The sequence below is a fragment of the Nerophis ophidion genome, linkage group LG01 (genome assembly GCF_033978795.1).
Source record: "Nerophis ophidion isolate RoL-2023_Sa linkage group LG01, RoL_Noph_v1.0, whole genome shotgun sequence".
In the NCBI taxonomy this organism is placed as follows: Eukaryota; Metazoa; Chordata; class Actinopteri; order Syngnathiformes; family Syngnathidae; genus Nerophis; species Nerophis ophidion.
In genome coordinates, this window is record NC_084611.1 from 29,060,323 (window position 1) to 29,078,782 (window position 18,460).

Below are 18,460 nucleotides of genomic sequence, written 5' to 3' on the forward strand. Positions count from 1 at the left end.
TTTCCAAAAACAATTTGAAATGTGGACTCCTCAGACCACAGAACACTTTTCCACTTTGCATCAGTCCATCTTAGATGATCTCGGGCCCAGAGATGTTGTTGATGAATGGCTTTTGCTTTGCATAGCAGAGCTTTAACTTGCACTTACAGATGTAGCGATGAACTGTATTTAGTGACAGTGGTTTTCTGAAGTGTTCCTGAGCCCTTGTGGTGATATCCTGTAGAGGTAGATGTCGGTTTTTGATACAGTGCCGTCTGAGGGGATCGAAGGTCACGGTCATTCAATGTTGGTGTCTGGCCATGCCGCTTATGTGGAGTGATATTTCCAGATTCTCTGAACCTTTTGATGATATTATGGACCGTAGATGTTGAAATCCCTAAATTTCTTGCAATTGCACTTTGAGAAACGTTGTTCTTAAACTGTTTTGACTATTTTCTCACGCAGTTGTGGACAAAGGGCTGTACCTCGCCCCATCCTTTCTTGTGAAAGATTGAGCATCTTTTGGTAAGCTGTTTTTATACCCAATCATGGCATGCACCTGTTCCCAATTAGCCTGCACACCTGTGGGATGTTCCAAATAAGTGTTTGATGAGCATTCCTCAACTTTATCAGTATTTATTCCCACCTTTCCCAACTTCTTTGTCACGTGTTGCTGGCATCAAATTCTAAGGTTAATGATAAATTGCAAAAAAAAAAAAAAATGTTTGAGTTTGAAGATCAAATATGTTGTCTTTGTAGCATATTCAACTGAATATGGGTTGAAAATGATTTGCAAATCATTGTATTCCGTTTATATTTACATCCAACACAATTTCCCTACTCATATGGAAACGGGGTTTGTAATTAGATGACCATGGTAACTACCGCATCATGCAGATTCCAAGCATTGAAAGACTTAGTATAGTTGAAGACTTACGGCCGTTAGAAAACATCACTGCACATCATAATGGCAGCTACACTTTACATCTTAAAGATTTAAAAAAATTATTTGGGAATGTCCGGCAGACCAGATTGAAAAGTTTAAGGGGCCTGCATTAGGCTCCCGGGCCTTAATTTGCCCAGGTCTGCTATGTCGAGTCCTCCACATAGTGGGAAATTGTATTTAGGATGATTTTTCTTCTTGAATTTGCTTGATTTTAACGTCCTTCATGACTGGAGACACATGGTTACATGCTTGGCAAAGAACATCTCAACATCATCTACAAATGCTGTATTGGCTTATGTGTTTGCAACTCTTTCTCTGAAAATACTGCAGCTTTTTGAGAGATGTGGTGATGCCACGCTCAACGTCGGGGGTGTGGACTGTTGCTTGTAGTGTGTGTGTGTGTGTGTCCAGAGAGGGAGGAGGAGGAGTGTGCACCAAGCAAGCAAGCAGGCAGGCAGGCGTTAGAAGCGAGTGTAGTGTGCAAGGCTGTGGCAGCAGCATGGCTTCGTCTCACGGGAGAAGTGACCTGCGCTTCGCCGACTGGATGTCAAGTCTGCCACAGAGCATGCACACCATCCCGCTCACCAACTTGGCCATCCCCGGTGAGTGCCTCCATGTGCTCCATCTTTGCTTTGTGTGTGTGTGTTTGCACGTGCATCAAAGTCGATGCCCATTCATTCTGTCTTACATCCATCCATTGCACTAAGGACCTGTTGCACAAGGTGACAAATGTGTTAAAACCCTCCATTCACATGGCACCTGTTGTAGCAGATTATTGCATCTTTAAAAAAAATCATGTGATGTGATTATGATGAGCAACATCATGGACCACATAGAGGACTTGTGAAAGGGGTGGTGGCCACTTGATCACACTGCATGCATGCAACACACCTGACATGTTGTTTTAAGCCCGTATAAAAAGTGTGTATGCAGCGAGCCAGCCAATCATTGTGCAGATATCCTTAAACTCTATTAACTACTACATTGCTCCTGATTATTAACCGATATGGGAATGTCCGTGGTGCCATTTGTATGCCATATAGTGTCGCCATCTCTCATTTGAAAAACAAAATATTTTTAAGGTAACACTTTAGTATGGGGAACATATTTACCATTAGTTAGTTGCTTGTTAACATGCAAATTAGTAACATATTGGCTGTCAATTAGTCATTATTAAGTACGTACTAATGCCTTCTTCTGCATTGGCCTTATTATAAGCCATTTACTAAGAGTCATTAAGTCAGTGAGACATTAACTAAGAGTCTACCCTCAATAACCTCAGAGTTATTGCTTATTAGTAACCCTAACCATAACCCTAACCCTTATATGTTCCCCTATTGTCCAAATAACTCTAAATTAAATATTTGTTACTTAGAATATGTTCCTCATACTAAAGTATTACTCTTTATATTTATATATATGTGTATATATGTATTGAAAAATAAAATAAAACAAATGTAAATATATATATTTATTTATATATATTATATATATATATATATATATATATATATATATATGAAATATAATTAAAATATGTGTGTATATATATATATATATTTATTCATTTATTTATATATTAGAGGTGCGCGGATAGGCAATTATATCATCCGCAACCGCATCACTAAAGTCGTCATCCACCCGCCATCCACCCGAACCAACATTTTATCAACACCGCAACCACCCGCCACCCGCCCGTTATTATATATCAGGGGTCGGCAGCCTTTACCACTCATAGATCTAATTTGACCCGTTTCAGAGAGTATAGAAGACAATGGGAACCGCAAACATTCTCGCGACCGTTTGCTGGTGCTTATCCAGATAACAAGTATAATGGCGTGCTATGAAGCCATTGCCTTTGACACCTTCAACAACATGTATAAACTGTTTGCCAGTCCAGCAACATGTTGTGTGCAGCTTCCGCAGAAACACGTACAAGATTGAAAGGCAATACTGGGTGACACAGGTTACACTGATGGTTGTGATATAAACAATTTTAACACTCTTACTAATATGCGCCACACTGTCAAGCCACACCAAACAGGAATGACAAACACATTTCGGGAGGACATCCTCACAGTAACACAACATAAACGCAACACAACAAATACCCAGGATCCTTTGCTTCCATGACTATTCCTGAATATATTTTACACCGCCGCGCCCCCAACCCCGCCCACCTTACCAACGCACGGGGGGGGGGGGGGTTGGTGCTAGCGGGGTGTATAGTACAGTCAGGAAGATTGTACATTGCACTGTAGATTGCACAGTACAGTACATATTCCGTACAATTGACCACTAAATGGTAACAGCCGGAATAAGTTTTTCAACTTGTTTAAGTCGGGGTCCACGTTAATCATTTCATGGCTATGACATGCTGCGAAGCACAGTAACGAGGCTGGCGGGGGATCGAACTGGAGTCCGCAGATTGAGAGTGGAGAGCGCGAGGCAACAAGCTGAGAAAGTCTCAACTTAGTTAGTTAGTGGCATAGTGGTTAGAGTGTCCGCTCTGAGATAGGTAGGTCGTGAGTTCAAACCCCGGCAGAGTCATACTAAAGTCTATAAAAATGGGACCCATTACCTCCCTGCTTGGCACTCAGCATAAAGGGTTGGAATTGGGGGTTAAATCACCATAAATGGTTCCCGGGCAGGGCCACCGCTGCTGCTCACTGCTCCCCTCACCTCCCAGGGGGTGATCAAGGGTGATGGGTCAAATGCAGAGGATAATCTCACCACATCTAGTGTGTGCGTGACAATAATTGGTACTTTAACTTTTAAACTAAATCCCTGGCTACTACTTAAATCAAGATTATGGTCCAGCGCGACTCTTAAGGCACGGTGGTGTGGGGTTTACACACTACAAATGCTTTATCTGTTACATTAACCAGCATCAAAGTCGTCAGCGTTCTCTATTGTTATGATTACAATGAATAATTTAACCCTTGTGGAGCCCCGGTACCCTTTGCGGGTCTTTTTATTGCCTTTGAAAATGCCATCATGCAACAGAAGGATCGTTTTAAAGGTTAGCAGGCTGAAATATGGCCACAGGAGTTGCAAATGAATCAATATCCATATTTGCATGGTCCTTTTTTTGCCAAGTGAGTATACATCGGAGTTCTCTAGGACCCTTTTGTCATCCATAGATTCCCTTTTAAAATGTCTATTTTTCAATATGCTGTAAACCTGTTATTTTCAAAATGCTTTTTCCATCGAAACTCAATGGATCTAAACATTTCCCTTTGGAATACATGCACCTCGTATTAGAGGTGTACTTTGACCCCTCCACCACTAGGTACCACGAGAGTACTATACAGGAGCAAATATTCATATTAGATTCATACTGTAGTCGCTTGGAATCTAATAAACAATTTATATGTAATAAAAACGTAGTTGGTCGTGACATAAGAGTTGTGTGGGTGGTGGAAAAAATATTTTATGTGCGTGCAAGAATATTGCAAAGGTTTTTGTTTTTTCCGTAAAAAACCCCCAAATAACCAAAACTTTATATCGATAGATAGCTTTGAACTAAATCTAGAGATTAAAGTGTTAAATGTAAACAATATATATATATATATATATATATATATATATATATATATATATATATATATATTTATATATATAATATGTATATATTTATGTATATATATATGTATATTTATGTATATATATATATGTATATTTATGTATGTATTTATAAATATATGTATATGTATATCTTTATATATGTATGTATATATATATATATACACATGCATGTATACATGTATGTTTATATATGTGTATATGTATGTGTATATATATATATACATTTATGTGTATATGTATAATGTATACATGTGTATACATGTATACATGTGTATACATGTATACATGTGTATATATATATATATATATATATATATATATATATATATATATATATATATATATATATACAATTTATATACCCTTTGCTCTGATATATATATATATATATATACACATAACGCCACATGTGTTCATTCTTAGTTCTGATGCCTTCAGTGACAATCTACAATGTAAATAAGGAGAAGGTGTGTCCAAACTTTTGGCGTATATATATATATATATATATATATATATATATTTATTTATATTACCTATCCCGTAATATATGGCGTGGCGCAGTGGTAGAGTGGCCGTTCGCAACCTGAGGGTCCCTGGTTCAATCCCCACCTAGTACCAACCTCGTCACGTCCGTTGTGTCCTGAGCAAAACACTTCACCCTTGTTCCTGATGGGTGCTGGTTAGCGCCTTGCATGGCAGCTCCCTCCATCAGTGTGTGAATGTGTGTGTGAATGGGTAAATGTGGAAGTAGTGTCAAAGCGCTTTGAGTACCTTGAAGGTAGAAAAGCGCTATATAAGTACAACCCATTTATCATTTATCATTTCTATATATATATATATATATATATATATATATATATATATATATATATATATATATATATATATAAATATATTTAGTACTGTATGTACTGAACTAACTAACTCCAACGATGACATAACCTGCAAGTGGTTCACCCTATTTTGGATATACTGAAACAAATATGCATTATACTCCGTAATTGAGAGAGCGAAGTCTGGAATTATCTGCTTAGGTTGCATCCCCCGCGACCCGACTCCGGATAAGCTTAAAACGATGAATGGCTAGATGGACTCTGTAAGTGGTATGCTGCAATCCTTTAATCCACAACTATTTACAACTTCTATCTGCATTCATGCACGTAGTCCTGATTGCATTCCCTCAGTATATCCGTCCATCATCTTTCTTTGTGTATGACGAATTGAAAAATGTCTCAACTGAAGACACAAGCTCCACAGCAGCGCTGCCGTGTCGTCATTCGCTGAATCACACGCTGTATATCGATCCTTGCCAAAGCCGCAGCATGGGAGCATGCTATGTCCCATTTAATTAGCTATCATTACTACTCGCTCATTGGCACTGTGGTGCTGATGGTGCTGGAGGTGGTGCAGCACAGTCGCTCTCATCCCAGCCTCCTTTTGGATCCAAGTTCTGTACAAACACACATTCTGACACTATTCTTGGTGTGCACAGTTGGCAAGATGGTTTTGTCAAGATTTTATAATCCAAAGAGAATTTATTTAGCGCCGACCATGTGCTCTAATTGGATTTAGCACGTCTAATTCTTCTCTCTCACCAAACACTGGTGTCCTATATTTTGATATCAAACTAGGGTGGAAAGAAACAATCTCTAAAAGTTCCATTATTCCTCCTTAGATTAGACAATGTTTATATTTATGAGCACGGTATCCATTAGTACAGGCGTGGGCAAATTACAGCCCGGAGGCCACATGCGACCCGTTGAGCTTTTCAATCTGGCCCGCCGAACATTCCCAAATACAAACCCCGTTTCCATATGAGTTGGGAAATTTTGTTAGATGTAAATATAAACGGAATACAATGATTTGCAAATCCTTTTCAACCCATATTCAGTTGAATGCACTACAAAGACAAGATATTTGATGTTCAAACTCATAAACTATTTATTTTTTTTGCAAATAATAATTAACTTAGAATTTCATGGCTGCAACACGTGCCAAAGTAGTTGGGAAAGGGCATATTCACCACTGTTACATCACCTTTTCTTTTAACAACACTCAATAAACGTTTGGGAACTGAGGAAACTAATTGTTGAAGCTTTGAAAGTGGAATTCTTTCCCATTCTTGTTTTATGTAGAGCTTCATTCGTTCAACAGTCCGGGGTCTCCGCTGTCGTATTTTACGCTTCATAATGCGCCACACATTTTCGATGGGAGACGGGTCTGGACTGCAGGCGGGCCAGGAAAGTACCCGCACTCTTTTTTTATGAAGCCACGCTGTTGTAACACGTGGTGAATGTGGCTTGGCATTGTCTTGCTGAAATTAGCAGGGGCGTCCATGAAAAAGATGGTGCTTAGATGGCAGCATATGTTGTTCCAAAACCTGTATGTACCTTTCAGCATTAATGGTGCCTTCACAGATGTGTAAGTTACCCTGCTGGCTTTTGAACTTTGCGTCGATAACAGTCTGGATGGTTCGCTTCCCCTTTGGTCAGGATGACACGATGTCGAATGTTTCCAAAAACAATTTTAAATATGGACTCGTCAGACTACAGAACACTTTTCCACTTTGTATCAGTCCATCTTCGATGATCTCAAGCCCAGAGAAGCCGGCAGCGTTTCTGGATGTTGTTGATAAAGGGCTTTCGCTTTGCATAGTACAGCTTTAACTTGCACTTACAGGTGTAGCGACAACCTGTATTTAGTGACGGTGGTTTTCTGAAGTGTTCCTGAGCCATTGTGGTGATATTCTTTAGAGATTGATATCGGTTTTTGATACTGTGCCGTCTGAGGGATCGAAGGTCACGGTCATTCAATGTTGGTTTCCGGCCATGCCGCTTATGTGGAGTGATTTTTCCAGATTCTCTGAACCTTTTGATGATATAATGGACCGTAGATGTTGAAATCCCTAAATTTCTTACAATTTCACTTTGAGAAACGTTGTTTTTAAACTGTTTGACTATTTGCTCACGCAGTTGTGGACAAAGGGGTGTACCTCGCCCCATCCTTTCTTGTGAAAGACTGAGCATTTTTTCAGAAGCTGTTTTTATACCCAATCATGGCACCCACCTGTTCCCAATTAGCCTGCACACCTGTGGGATGTTCCAAATAAGTGTTTGATGAGCATTCCTCAACTTTATCAGTATTTATTGCCACCTTTCCCAACTTCTTTGTCACGTGTTGGTGGCATCAAATTCTAAAATTAATGATTATTTGCAAAAAAAAAATGTTTATCAGTTTGAACATCAAACATGTTGTCTTTGTAGCATATTCAACTGAATATGGGCTGAAAATGATCTGCAAATCATTGAATTCCGTTTATATTTACATCTAACACAATTTCCCAACTCATTTGGAAACAGGGTTTGTAATTTTTTAGATGTTTAAGATGTAAAGTGTAGCTGCCATTATGATGTACAGTGATGTTTTCTAATGACCGAATGTCTTCAACTATATGAAGTCTTTTAAGGCTTGGAATATGCATCATATACTTGTTACTATGGTCATCTAATTAGTTACTATGGTCATCCAATTAGTTAGTATGGTCATGTAATAACTTACTATGGTCCCTATGAGATATCTCAGATTGTAGGTGGGTTTTTTTTTATCACAATGTTTGTTGCATTTTGGTTGCGTTTCGGTTGATTGTAAAATATGTTGTCAATATTCAGTGTTTTATAATTCATAGTTAATATTTTAAATCCCACATTCTTTATTTTCATGTACTTTCTGGGTGTCTCATTCAGTAAAAAAAATTCAATTTCCATTCCGTTTTCTTAAGGCGGTCTGTCATACCATTTTTAGCTTTCAATCATTATTGTGAGGTTTAGTGTTCCTAGAAATAGATATACCGGCCCCCAGACACACTTTTTTGTATCTAAATTTGGCCCCCTTATTAAAATATTTGCCCAAGCCTGCATTAGTATTTGATGAAAGCTGCCTCGCACGACTTATTACTTTTTTGGGGGGGAGACATTCTGCAAGACAACACAGGCTGACTGATCCGGACTCAAGTGTTTTGTCAATTTGGAGTGTTCGACAGTGAGCCGGTGCCAAGAAAAGATAAACAGTCCCCTGTTTGCATGTGCTGCCAGCGTTGCACAGCTGTGCCCTCAGCCTCATCCTTTATGATGATAATTAGTTAGGATCACTAAGGATTTGTCTGTCTGAATCTACATTTCCACTTCTGTACCATCTATTAAGCCCAAATTAAAGTATTCCAGTAGGACAGAAGAAGACATGATAAACTGTTGTTAGAGTAAAGTGACACTTTTTCTATTGTTTACTCATTCGAAAGTTCTCCACGGCTCTGCTTTAGGGCTGGTTTAATTCATTGAAAAACACTTCTCAAACTTTTTATTTCTCAAAATAGGCATTATACTAGTGTTGTCCCTGTTAAGGTCTTTGTCAAGTGGGGGTGACCCCAGGATGCAGAAACGGGAGACAAGGTGGGATTACAAAAAATGAAAACATTTAATTAGACAAAAAGAGATAACTAGGGGCGATGGGGCAGAAAGGCACACCATGTAATATGGACAAAAAAAGTTCCTCAGAGGTCAGCAGGTGGAAGGGCCAGGGCACACTGAGCAAGGCAAGAGTCCAACACAAGAAATCCTTTTACCTCACGGGGATTAGGAAATAAACACACAAGAGGTTAGGGAATTTGGGACTAAGTAGCGAAAACATATCGGGACTGGTGAAGCAGGTGCATGCAAGGGATGAGTTCGGGATACAATAACCGGCGAGGCCAAGCTGTCAGTGACGAGCTTAAATACTGCCGGGTTAATTGAGAGCAGCTGTGTCCAAAGTCCGCCCCTTGCTGAGGATGAAACACTGATAACCCAGGTGCAGAAAAGGAGAAGGCAGGATAAAACTAAAACACAACAGCCCCCATACCAATATTTTGGTACTGGTACCAAAATGTATTTGGATATTTTTCGGTACTTTTCGATAATTTTCTATATAAAAGGGATCACAAAAATTGCATTAATGGTTTTATTTTAACAAAAAATCTTAGGGTAAATTAAACACCTGTTAAACTAATAAAAATCCCCTCCATTATGGCAAATACACTGCATTTCATTCAAGTATATAATTTTCATGCTATGTTATCAGAACACCAAGAAATACAGTAAGTGCTTCAAGGAAGTGCAAATGGAAGTAAAGTATTAGTAGTAGTAGTCAGCACTGTCACAAACAGCACTGTCACAAGGGTGGTATCAGTATATGATCCATACTAGAGAGAGCAAATCAAAGTTTTTATTTTCTCAACATATTTTTGTTGATGTTTCCAAACTCTGTAAATAATTCCCTGGACACAGGATGACTTTGAGGACAAAAACTAAAGTATTTAAAAAAGTCGTATGTAGTCACTTTTGTTTAGTTATTGTCTGCTAATTACTTTGTTGTGACCAAACATTTGTATTTAATAAAAGAGAATAAGAAAGTATTTAAAATACTGTGTTGATATTGTTAAACTGTCAAAAGCACTCACATATCCAACCATCTTCTTCCGCTTATTCGAGGTCGGATCGCGGGGGCAGCAGCCTAAGCAGGGAAGCCCAGACTTCCCTCTCCCCAGTCACTTCGTCCAGCTCCTCCCGGGGGGATCTCGAAGCGTTCTCAGGCCAGCCGGGAGAGATAGTCTTCCCAACGTGTCCTGGGTCTTCCCGTGGCCTCCTACCGGTCGGTTCGAGTGGCATCCTGACCAGATGCCTCATCTGGCTTCTGTCGATGTGAAAGAGCAGTGGCTTTACTTTGAGCTTCTCCCGGATGACAGAGCTTCTCACACTATCTCTAAGGGAGAGCCCCGCCACCCGGTGGAGGAAAGTCATTTCGGCTGCTTGTACCCGTGATCTTGTCCTTTTGGTCATAACCCAAAGCTCATGACCATAGGTGAGGATGGGAACGTACATCGACCGGTAAATTAATAGCTTTGTCTTCCGGCTCAGCTCCTTCTTCACCACAACAGATCGATACAACGTCCGCATTACTGAAGACGCCGCACCGATCCGCCTGTCGATCTCACGATCCACACTTACCTTCACTCGTGAACAAGACTCCCAGGTACTTGAACTCCTCCACTTGGGGCAGGGTCTCCTCCCCAACCCGGAGATGGAACTCCACCCTTTTCCGGGAAAGAACCATGGACTCGGACTTGGAGGTGCTGATTCTCATCCCGCTCGCTTCACACTCGGCTGCGAACCAATCCAGTGAGAGCTGAAGATCCTGGCCGGATGAAGCCATCAGGACCACATCATCTGCAAAAAGCAGAGACCTAATCCTGCGGTCACCAAACCGGAACCCCTCAACGCCTTGACTGCGCCTAGAAATTCTGTCCATAAAAGTTATGAACAGAATCGGTGACAAAGGACAGCCTTGGCGGAGTCCAACCCTCACTGGAAATGTGTTCGACTTACTGCCGGCAATGCGGACCAAGCTCTGGCACTGATCGTACAGGGAGCGGACCGCCACAATAAGACAGTCCGATACCCCATACTCTCTTAGCACTCCCCACAGGACTTCCCGAGGGACACGGTCGAATGTCTTCTTCAAGTCCGCATGTAAATAAAGAAATGCACAGTTAATACAAGACAAGAAAATACGTGGTTTATAAGATGTATCATATTGTATCTGCATACATGTTAGAAATTAACTCAAATCATAACCATACATGTGCTCGTATCTGTATTGATATCGGTCGAACTCATGGATGATTGGTATCGGAATCGGCAGCATAAAACCTACTACTCAGTGGCCTAGTGTCCGCCCTGAGATCGGTAGGTTGTGAGTTAAAATCCCGGCTGAGTCATACCAAAGACTATAAAAATGGGACCGATTACCTCCCTGCTTGGCACTCCCCACACCCAAGGGGGTGATCAAGGGTCATGGGTCAAATGCAGAGAATAATTTCACCACACCTAGTGTGTGTGTGTGACAATCATTGGTACTTTAACTTTAATGACTAGAACTGTCATTGTGTTTAGCATGTCTTCTTTAAGTATTAGGTAAATATTCTTGTGTGCAGACTAGGCTTGCACGGTTTATTGGTACTAATAAAGTACTGCCTTACTATCCATCCATCCATTTTGTACCGCTTATTCTCTTTTGGGTCGCGGGGGGCGCTGATGCCTATCTCAGCTACAATCGGGCGGAAGGCGGCGTACACCCTGGACAAGTCGCCACCTCATCACATGGCCAACACAGATAGACAGACAACATTCACACTCACATTCACACACTAATGAATTAAAAACAGTACTATGCTGCCTTTGAAAAATACCGGTGCTATTCTGCTAAACTGAAGTAATACTTTTAGAAAGTGAAAGATAATGCTCACCTGCTTTAAAATTGTGTATGTCACTTCCTCAGACTGGTCTTGCTCTCTAAAAATGATTTGTCTACATACAATAATCTTTTTCTGATAGTGTTTTGAGGATGTTTCTGCGTTGGGGACGTAGAGCTCGTCGGAAATTACAACGGCGGGTTTCTCCAACGGCAAAAGTAACCTCCGAAGGTTCACATATGAAAACTTTGTTACAACTATTACCAAATTTATCGGATTATAAGTCACACCGGGGGCTTCACGGTACTTTATTTGGTCAAGTTTGATGTCTTCTCAATGCTGTGTCAACACTGATGACCTCAGAATACTATCGAATCACTGCTGTGATTTATTTGTGTGTCAGAGAGGGTTTGCCTTTTTTTGAGGTGGAGAATATATAAATATTTTTATTAATTTTTATTAACTTTTACAGCTCGACATACATCCATGTAGCGTAGTGACACATTGTGACCAGACAGTGTCCTACAATAAATACCATCACAATCTGTTTATTTCTCTCTTAAAAACAACTACTCCATTGATTTGACTGATGGACTACGATTGAGATTCAACTACTAAAATCCTTAGTTGAAGACAGACCCAATAATTACAGTATATTACAATTTTGTTAGGAAAGCAATACATTTTTGGGGGTTTCTTGAAAAAGCTTTAATCGAAAAAAAAAAAAAATACTCTATTTTTTTTGTAAATAGCAAAAACTATGGCACTACATTTAAAAAAAAAAAAAAAAAATTAAACAAATTCAAAAGTCTTTATGTACTGTAGTGTCCAGAAGAAGTGCACACAGAGTCTGACGCTCTTTTTCAAACTTTTATTGAGCAACCTATACCAACACAGCTCAACTTACCTTGTTCCTTCCACATGCACGTCTATCCTCATTTCTCATTTCCGCAACAACAACCTTCCTCCTTCTTCGTCAATCACCTTACAGGCGTGCTATGTTCACAACAATAGGAATTCTGAATATCACTCACTCAAGAACACAACATCAACATCGCCGAGGGAGACAACAAAATCTCTCAAGTGGGCTGATTGCCTCCTCAGCCTCCAGGGTCTTGTGTTCCCCCTTTCTGGGGAGGAAGTCACAGAAAGTGTAACATATTGTGAAGCTCAGGACGAGGTCCCCAGAACGGAAGCACAAGACTCTCTAGTCCCTGGGCTAAGGCCCATTCTCCCCGGTAACTCCACTTCGAGTCCTGCAGGAGTACCCGTGCCTCGGTATGGTGCTAGCCGGTCGCGGTGTAGGACAACTTTTCTGCCATGGGGTGGGAGTTGGACTCGGTACACAACTTCCCCGAGGCTTTCCAACACTCTACAAGGGCCCATCCAGTCGCTGTCCAGCTACGGTCATCTTCCCTTTTTTCGTTGGGGGTTTTACACCAACACCAACTTTTCAGCGGCAAAATGTTGCCCTTTTTCGTGCACGTCGTAATTCCTCTTTTGTCTACGGCCAGCATTCCGCAGCTGGTTCCTGGCAAATTCATGAGCTGAATCCAGCCGGTCTCCTAGTCTCTTAGCGTACTCCACTCATAGTGGACCAACCGGCGCATCCGGAGGTCTACCCATCATCATTTGAACAGGCAAACGGATCTGTCGGCCCAGCATTAAAAGGGAGCAAGAAGTGGAGTCTTGAACTACTGACCTGTATGCCATTAACACGAGGGGAACATGGCAATCCCAGTCCCGCTGATGTTTAGCCGTGACAATTGCCAACTATTGTCCCAAGGTGGGGTTAAACCTCTCTACAAGCCCGTCACTCTGTGGGTCCAGGTGGGTCCAGTCAGGGTCTTCCGAGAGCCAAGTTTCTCACACAACGTTGCAAAAAGCCTTGACTCAAAGTTTCTGGCTTGATCGGTGTGGATGATCTCTGGAGCGCCGAACCTGCTGAACATCCCCTCCAACAGCGCGTCTGCAATAGTTTCAGCTTCTTGGTCAGGCAGGCTGTATGCTTCAGGCCACTTAATAAAGTAGTCCATTACTATGAGGATGTAGCGGTTACCTCTTTCTGTGCGAGGAAAGGGCCCAAGGACATTTATCCCCACCCTCTCCATAGGACAGCCCGCAGGGATGTGCTGTAGCTGTGCATGTGATCTGCCTGCAGGGCCCTCCTTTGCCACGCAGCTGTCACAATGCTCACAATAGTTAACCACATCTCTTCTGTGTTGACCCCAATGAAAGGCTTGGCGGAGGCGGCTTAGGGTTTTGGAGATACCAAAGTGCCCAGATCCCAGGGCCCCGTGCACGGCTTGTACGACCGACTCTCTCAAAGTTTTTCTCACCACCACTTGCCAGCGGGTCTCCCCTGTGGCTGGTTTTCTCTCTAGCCTCTTTGTAGTACCATCGGACAGACGCAGGGTTTCAAACATTGACCAGAGGCCTTTTGTAGCTTTCGAGAGCATGGCAATCTCCTCCCACTGTGGTCGCCGCTGTCCAGCCACCCATGTGCGAAGGGGCCTGATGTCATGTCCTCCTCTTGTCCAAGCTCCCACTCCACTGCAGTGATGGGTGGCTGCAGCTGTCCATCGGTTGGGCCCTTGAATCAGACCACCGCACACAACTCATTTGGACGGAGCCTCTCCAGTGTGTCCTTATTCTCACAATATTGGCAGTTAGTTATGTAGCAGGGCCGGCGAGAGAGTGCATCAGCATTGCCATGTTGTGCTCCTGGCATATGGGCCACAGTGAAGTCAAATACCTGTAGCTCTTCAATCCAGGGCGCCAGCTGGCCTTCAGGCTTTTTGAAGAACATAAGCCACTGTAAAGCGGCGTGGTCAGTTCTGGCTGTAAAATTGAGTCCGCCCAGGTAATATTTGAAGCGGCGGAAAGGAGTGACTACCGCGAGTACCTCCCGCCGGGTCACACAATGGCGCCGTTCGGGCTTGTTAAATGTCCTGCTATGGTATGCGATCACCTTCTAGTCTTCAGGTGTCACCTGTGACAGCACCGCTCCGGAGCCAACATTGCTGGCATCAGTGTCCAAGACAAAGGGGAGACTGGAGTTAGGTGGGGAGAGGATGGGAGCCTCCCAAGAGCTTTCTGCAGTGAGCTGAATGCTGTCTGACACTCTTCAGTCCAAGTAAACGACTTGCCCTTTTGCATCAACCGGAACAAGCTAGCAGCGATGCAGGAGAATCTTTTTTACAAACTGCCTGTAATATGACGCCAGGCTTAGGAAACTCTTCAGCTCATGCACCGACCTCGGAGTGGGCCACTCCTCCACAGCGCGCACCTTCTCAGGTATGGTGCCCACCCCACCTCCTCCAAATCTGTGTCACAGGAACATGACTTCCTGTCTCAAAAAGCAGCACTTCTGGGGGTGTAGTTTTAAGCCTGCTGCCTTCATCCACTCCAGCACACGCTTGAGACTGGCCATGGCTGCGTCAAAGGACCCACCATGAACCAAGATGTCATCAAGGTACACAACAGACTCTTGGCGGGAAATGCCAGCGAGTACCTAGTCCATAAGTCTCTCAAATGTGGCAGGTGCGTTGCAAAGAGAAACAGAAGCACCCTAAACTGCCACAGGCCCGTTGTGGTAATAAAAGCTGACTTGGGTCTGGCATCGAGGGTAAGGGGAACATGCCAATAGCCACTGCGCAGGTCAAGGGATGAAAACCAGTAGGACTTGGCCACCACATCCAAAGCCTCGTCGATACGAGGAAGCGGGTAGGAGTCTTTTTTCGTCACCTTGTTCAAGGGTCTGAAGTCAGCACAGAAGCCCCACTCATTCACCCCCTTCTTTGGGACCATTACTAACGGCAATGTTGTCGAGGGCTCAATAACTCCAGCACGTTGTATCTCTTGTAGGACCTTATCAGCTGCGGCCTGACGGGCCAGTTGAAGCCGTCTAGGTCTCATCCTGATTGGGTGGGCGTCCCCTGTGTCAATATTGTGATGGATGAGGTCTGTCTGGCCGACATCATCTTTAGAGAGCGAAAAACAGTTCTTGTAGTCTAGCAAGAGTGGCCACAGCTGTTCTTGTTCACTTTGGGTCAATCCATCACAGTTTTTCCTCCAGACCTCTCTCACAACCGCAATTCTTTCCCTATTGTCGGGTGGTACAGCATCCATAATGGGGGTCTGCAGCATAGCTATCTGTGGAAAAGTAGCAGGATCAACAACCGTGTGACTGTCTCTTTGGCCGTTAATTTGATGCTGTGGCTAACAGAATGGCTTGAATGATGGGGCTGTCTGCACATCTGGATAACATGACCATCTGGGAAGGTGAGGGTACCCCTCTTGACGTTGATGACTCTGTCCAGTGTTCCAAGCAGATCCACCCCAAGAGTCTTCTCTCCGGTGACTTTCTGAAGCTTTACTAAGGTGGGTAAAATGGCAACCCCTCTTGGCCCCCCACCAGCTTTATTATTGTTTCAGACCCTGTGTCCACTAATGCCGTGCAACATATCCCCCCTGCCCCCTCACCCCACAGTCATAAGAGCGTACCAACAGTTCCCTACCCAGGTTTGTCCAATTACCACGAGGTGTTCTGGCTGGCGATCTTTTCCGCCCACTGCCTGTACCCCCCTCTCTTGAACAACCTGTACCGTGTCCTCCTTGGGGTGACGTTGGGGCATGTTCTCAGGGGCTAGTATTGTCCCATCTATACGGCCCCTGCCCCGTTTCCCTTATTGACCGGGGTATATGGGCAATAACGGACAAAGTGTCCAGCCTCCCCAAAGCTCCAACATGTCTTAACACGCTGTCTTGAGCGTCGATCATCACGTAGGGTGGCTTCCCGAACCAACTGGGTCAGTGACTCCATCCACTCTGGGTCCCCCGGAACCAGGTCTAGTCCCTTTTGTTCTTTCACCCGAGGTGTATCACCAAGCACAACCCTTTGGGAACTGGTGCACAGCATCTCTCTCACTGTAGCCAGCTCAAGGGCTGTCTGGAGGGAAGGGGGAGGGCCAGGAGTCTCTGAACACGCAACTCAGCTGGTAGAAGGGCCTGGAGGAAGTGATCGTGGGCTATCTCCCCCTGGATGGCTGCAGGCATGTGAGCATAGGTGCGGTGGACCAGTCCTTTGATGTCGTTAGCCAGATCCCTTAGTGACTCTCCTGGTTGTCGCTGACGATTGCAGAGCTCTAAGTGTAATACGTTATCTGCTGAGCACAGTCCAAATCTTCTCTTCAAAGCCCCAACAAGAGCTCCTTAATCTTTCTCTCTGGTGGGCTCAGTAGCAGCAGGCTCGACAAGGCATCCCCAGTGAGGCACGTTGCAAGATGGAGAGACATTTTTTCTGGAGACCATCTTCAAGCCTGTGCCAACAGTTCAAATTGGGCATAAAATGCTTCCCAGTTCGCCTTGCCATCAAACCTGGGAGTATTCATTGAGGGCGGAATTCCCCCATGCCAAGCAGCGTGAGCTGCACCTGTAGACGCTGCCTCTCTCCCTCCCACCTCTCTCTCTCTATTTGCGGCGAGCTCCTCACGTCCGGGATTCACACAGACGTCTGCAGTCGCTGCCGGCACCTTAAGTCCCCACTCAATGTCCTTCCCCTCCCGTTCAGTCTTGACAAAGTCGCCAGGACACATCGCGGCACCTACCTCGCGATGACGTAGCAGCCTGAGCACACAAGCAGCGGCAGTATGCGCAAAGTTTTACTTCTGACACCAATTGTAGCGTCCAGAAGAAGTGCACACAAAGTCTGACGCTCTTTTTTAAACTTTTATTGAGCAACCTATACTAACACAGCTCAACTTATCTTGTTCCTTCCACATGCACGTCTATCTTCATTTCTCATTTCCGCAACAACAAACTTCCTCCTTCTTCGCCAATCACCTTACAGGCGTGCTACGTTCACAACAATAGGAATCCTGAATATCACTCAGGAACACAACATCAACATCAGCAGGTCGTTACAGTACTTTGTGTTCAGTTTAACAAGTAAACTCAATTGGTTACCTCAATTGAAGCTTTTGTTTCTTACATCAGTTATTATATGATTTTTTTTTTTTGTAATATTATGCCTATTCTGATGAGGGTTTGAGTAGAATTTTGTACAAAATCACAAAATACATTTTCTTGGGCATATTTAAAAAAAAGAAGAAAGCAGCATGTTCTTTGAAAACCGTGATCTTGATATAATGTTGCTATTCTTCTGTAATGTTTTTACTAAATCATGTTGACAAAATACTGCAGAAATGTCCATTACATTATATAGGAAATAAAAGCCAAGTGATTGCAATGACTCCGGATCTTATTACAACCATCAACATTATTTATTGTACAGTCACCATTAGACCACCCAGCGGGGGAGATGGTGGGCTGTTATCTGCAGCTGCAAGATGACTGCTCCTGCAAAATTGCACGTTGTTTGACTGTGACTCTGCGCTGCCAGATTTTGTGTGAATTTACATCTTTTGTGGTAATGTCGGCGTGAAACGAGCTTTCCTCTGCCAATGTAATCACACTGGATTGCCATTGTTTGTTGTCTGGACGTGGCTGTAAACCCAATTGCGGACGGAAATAATTGAGAAAAGTGTGAATTTTACTAAATTTTTTGTGATCTTTCTTTTACCAACGTGTAGATACTTTCAGTTTAATAATTATAGTTCCATTTTCTACCGCTTGTCCTTTTCGGGGTCGCGGGGGTTGCTGTA

At 43.1% G+C, this 18,460-nt stretch overlaps 1 protein-coding gene across 1 annotated transcript in view; it reads left to right on the plus strand.

The window, feature by feature from the left end:
- The first annotated feature begins 1,365 nt into the window (after positions 1-1,365).
- Positions 1,366-18,460, plus strand: part of plcxd3 (phosphatidylinositol-specific phospholipase C, X domain containing 3) — a 65,983-nt gene continuing 48,888 nt past the window's right edge. Inside the window, exon 1 of the mRNA XM_061900391.1 lies at positions 1,366-1,527. Coding sequence (XP_061756375.1) covers positions 1,425-1,527 — 103 coding nt within the window. The 5' untranslated portion in view covers positions 1,366-1,424. The remainder of the gene's footprint in view (positions 1,528-18,460) is intronic.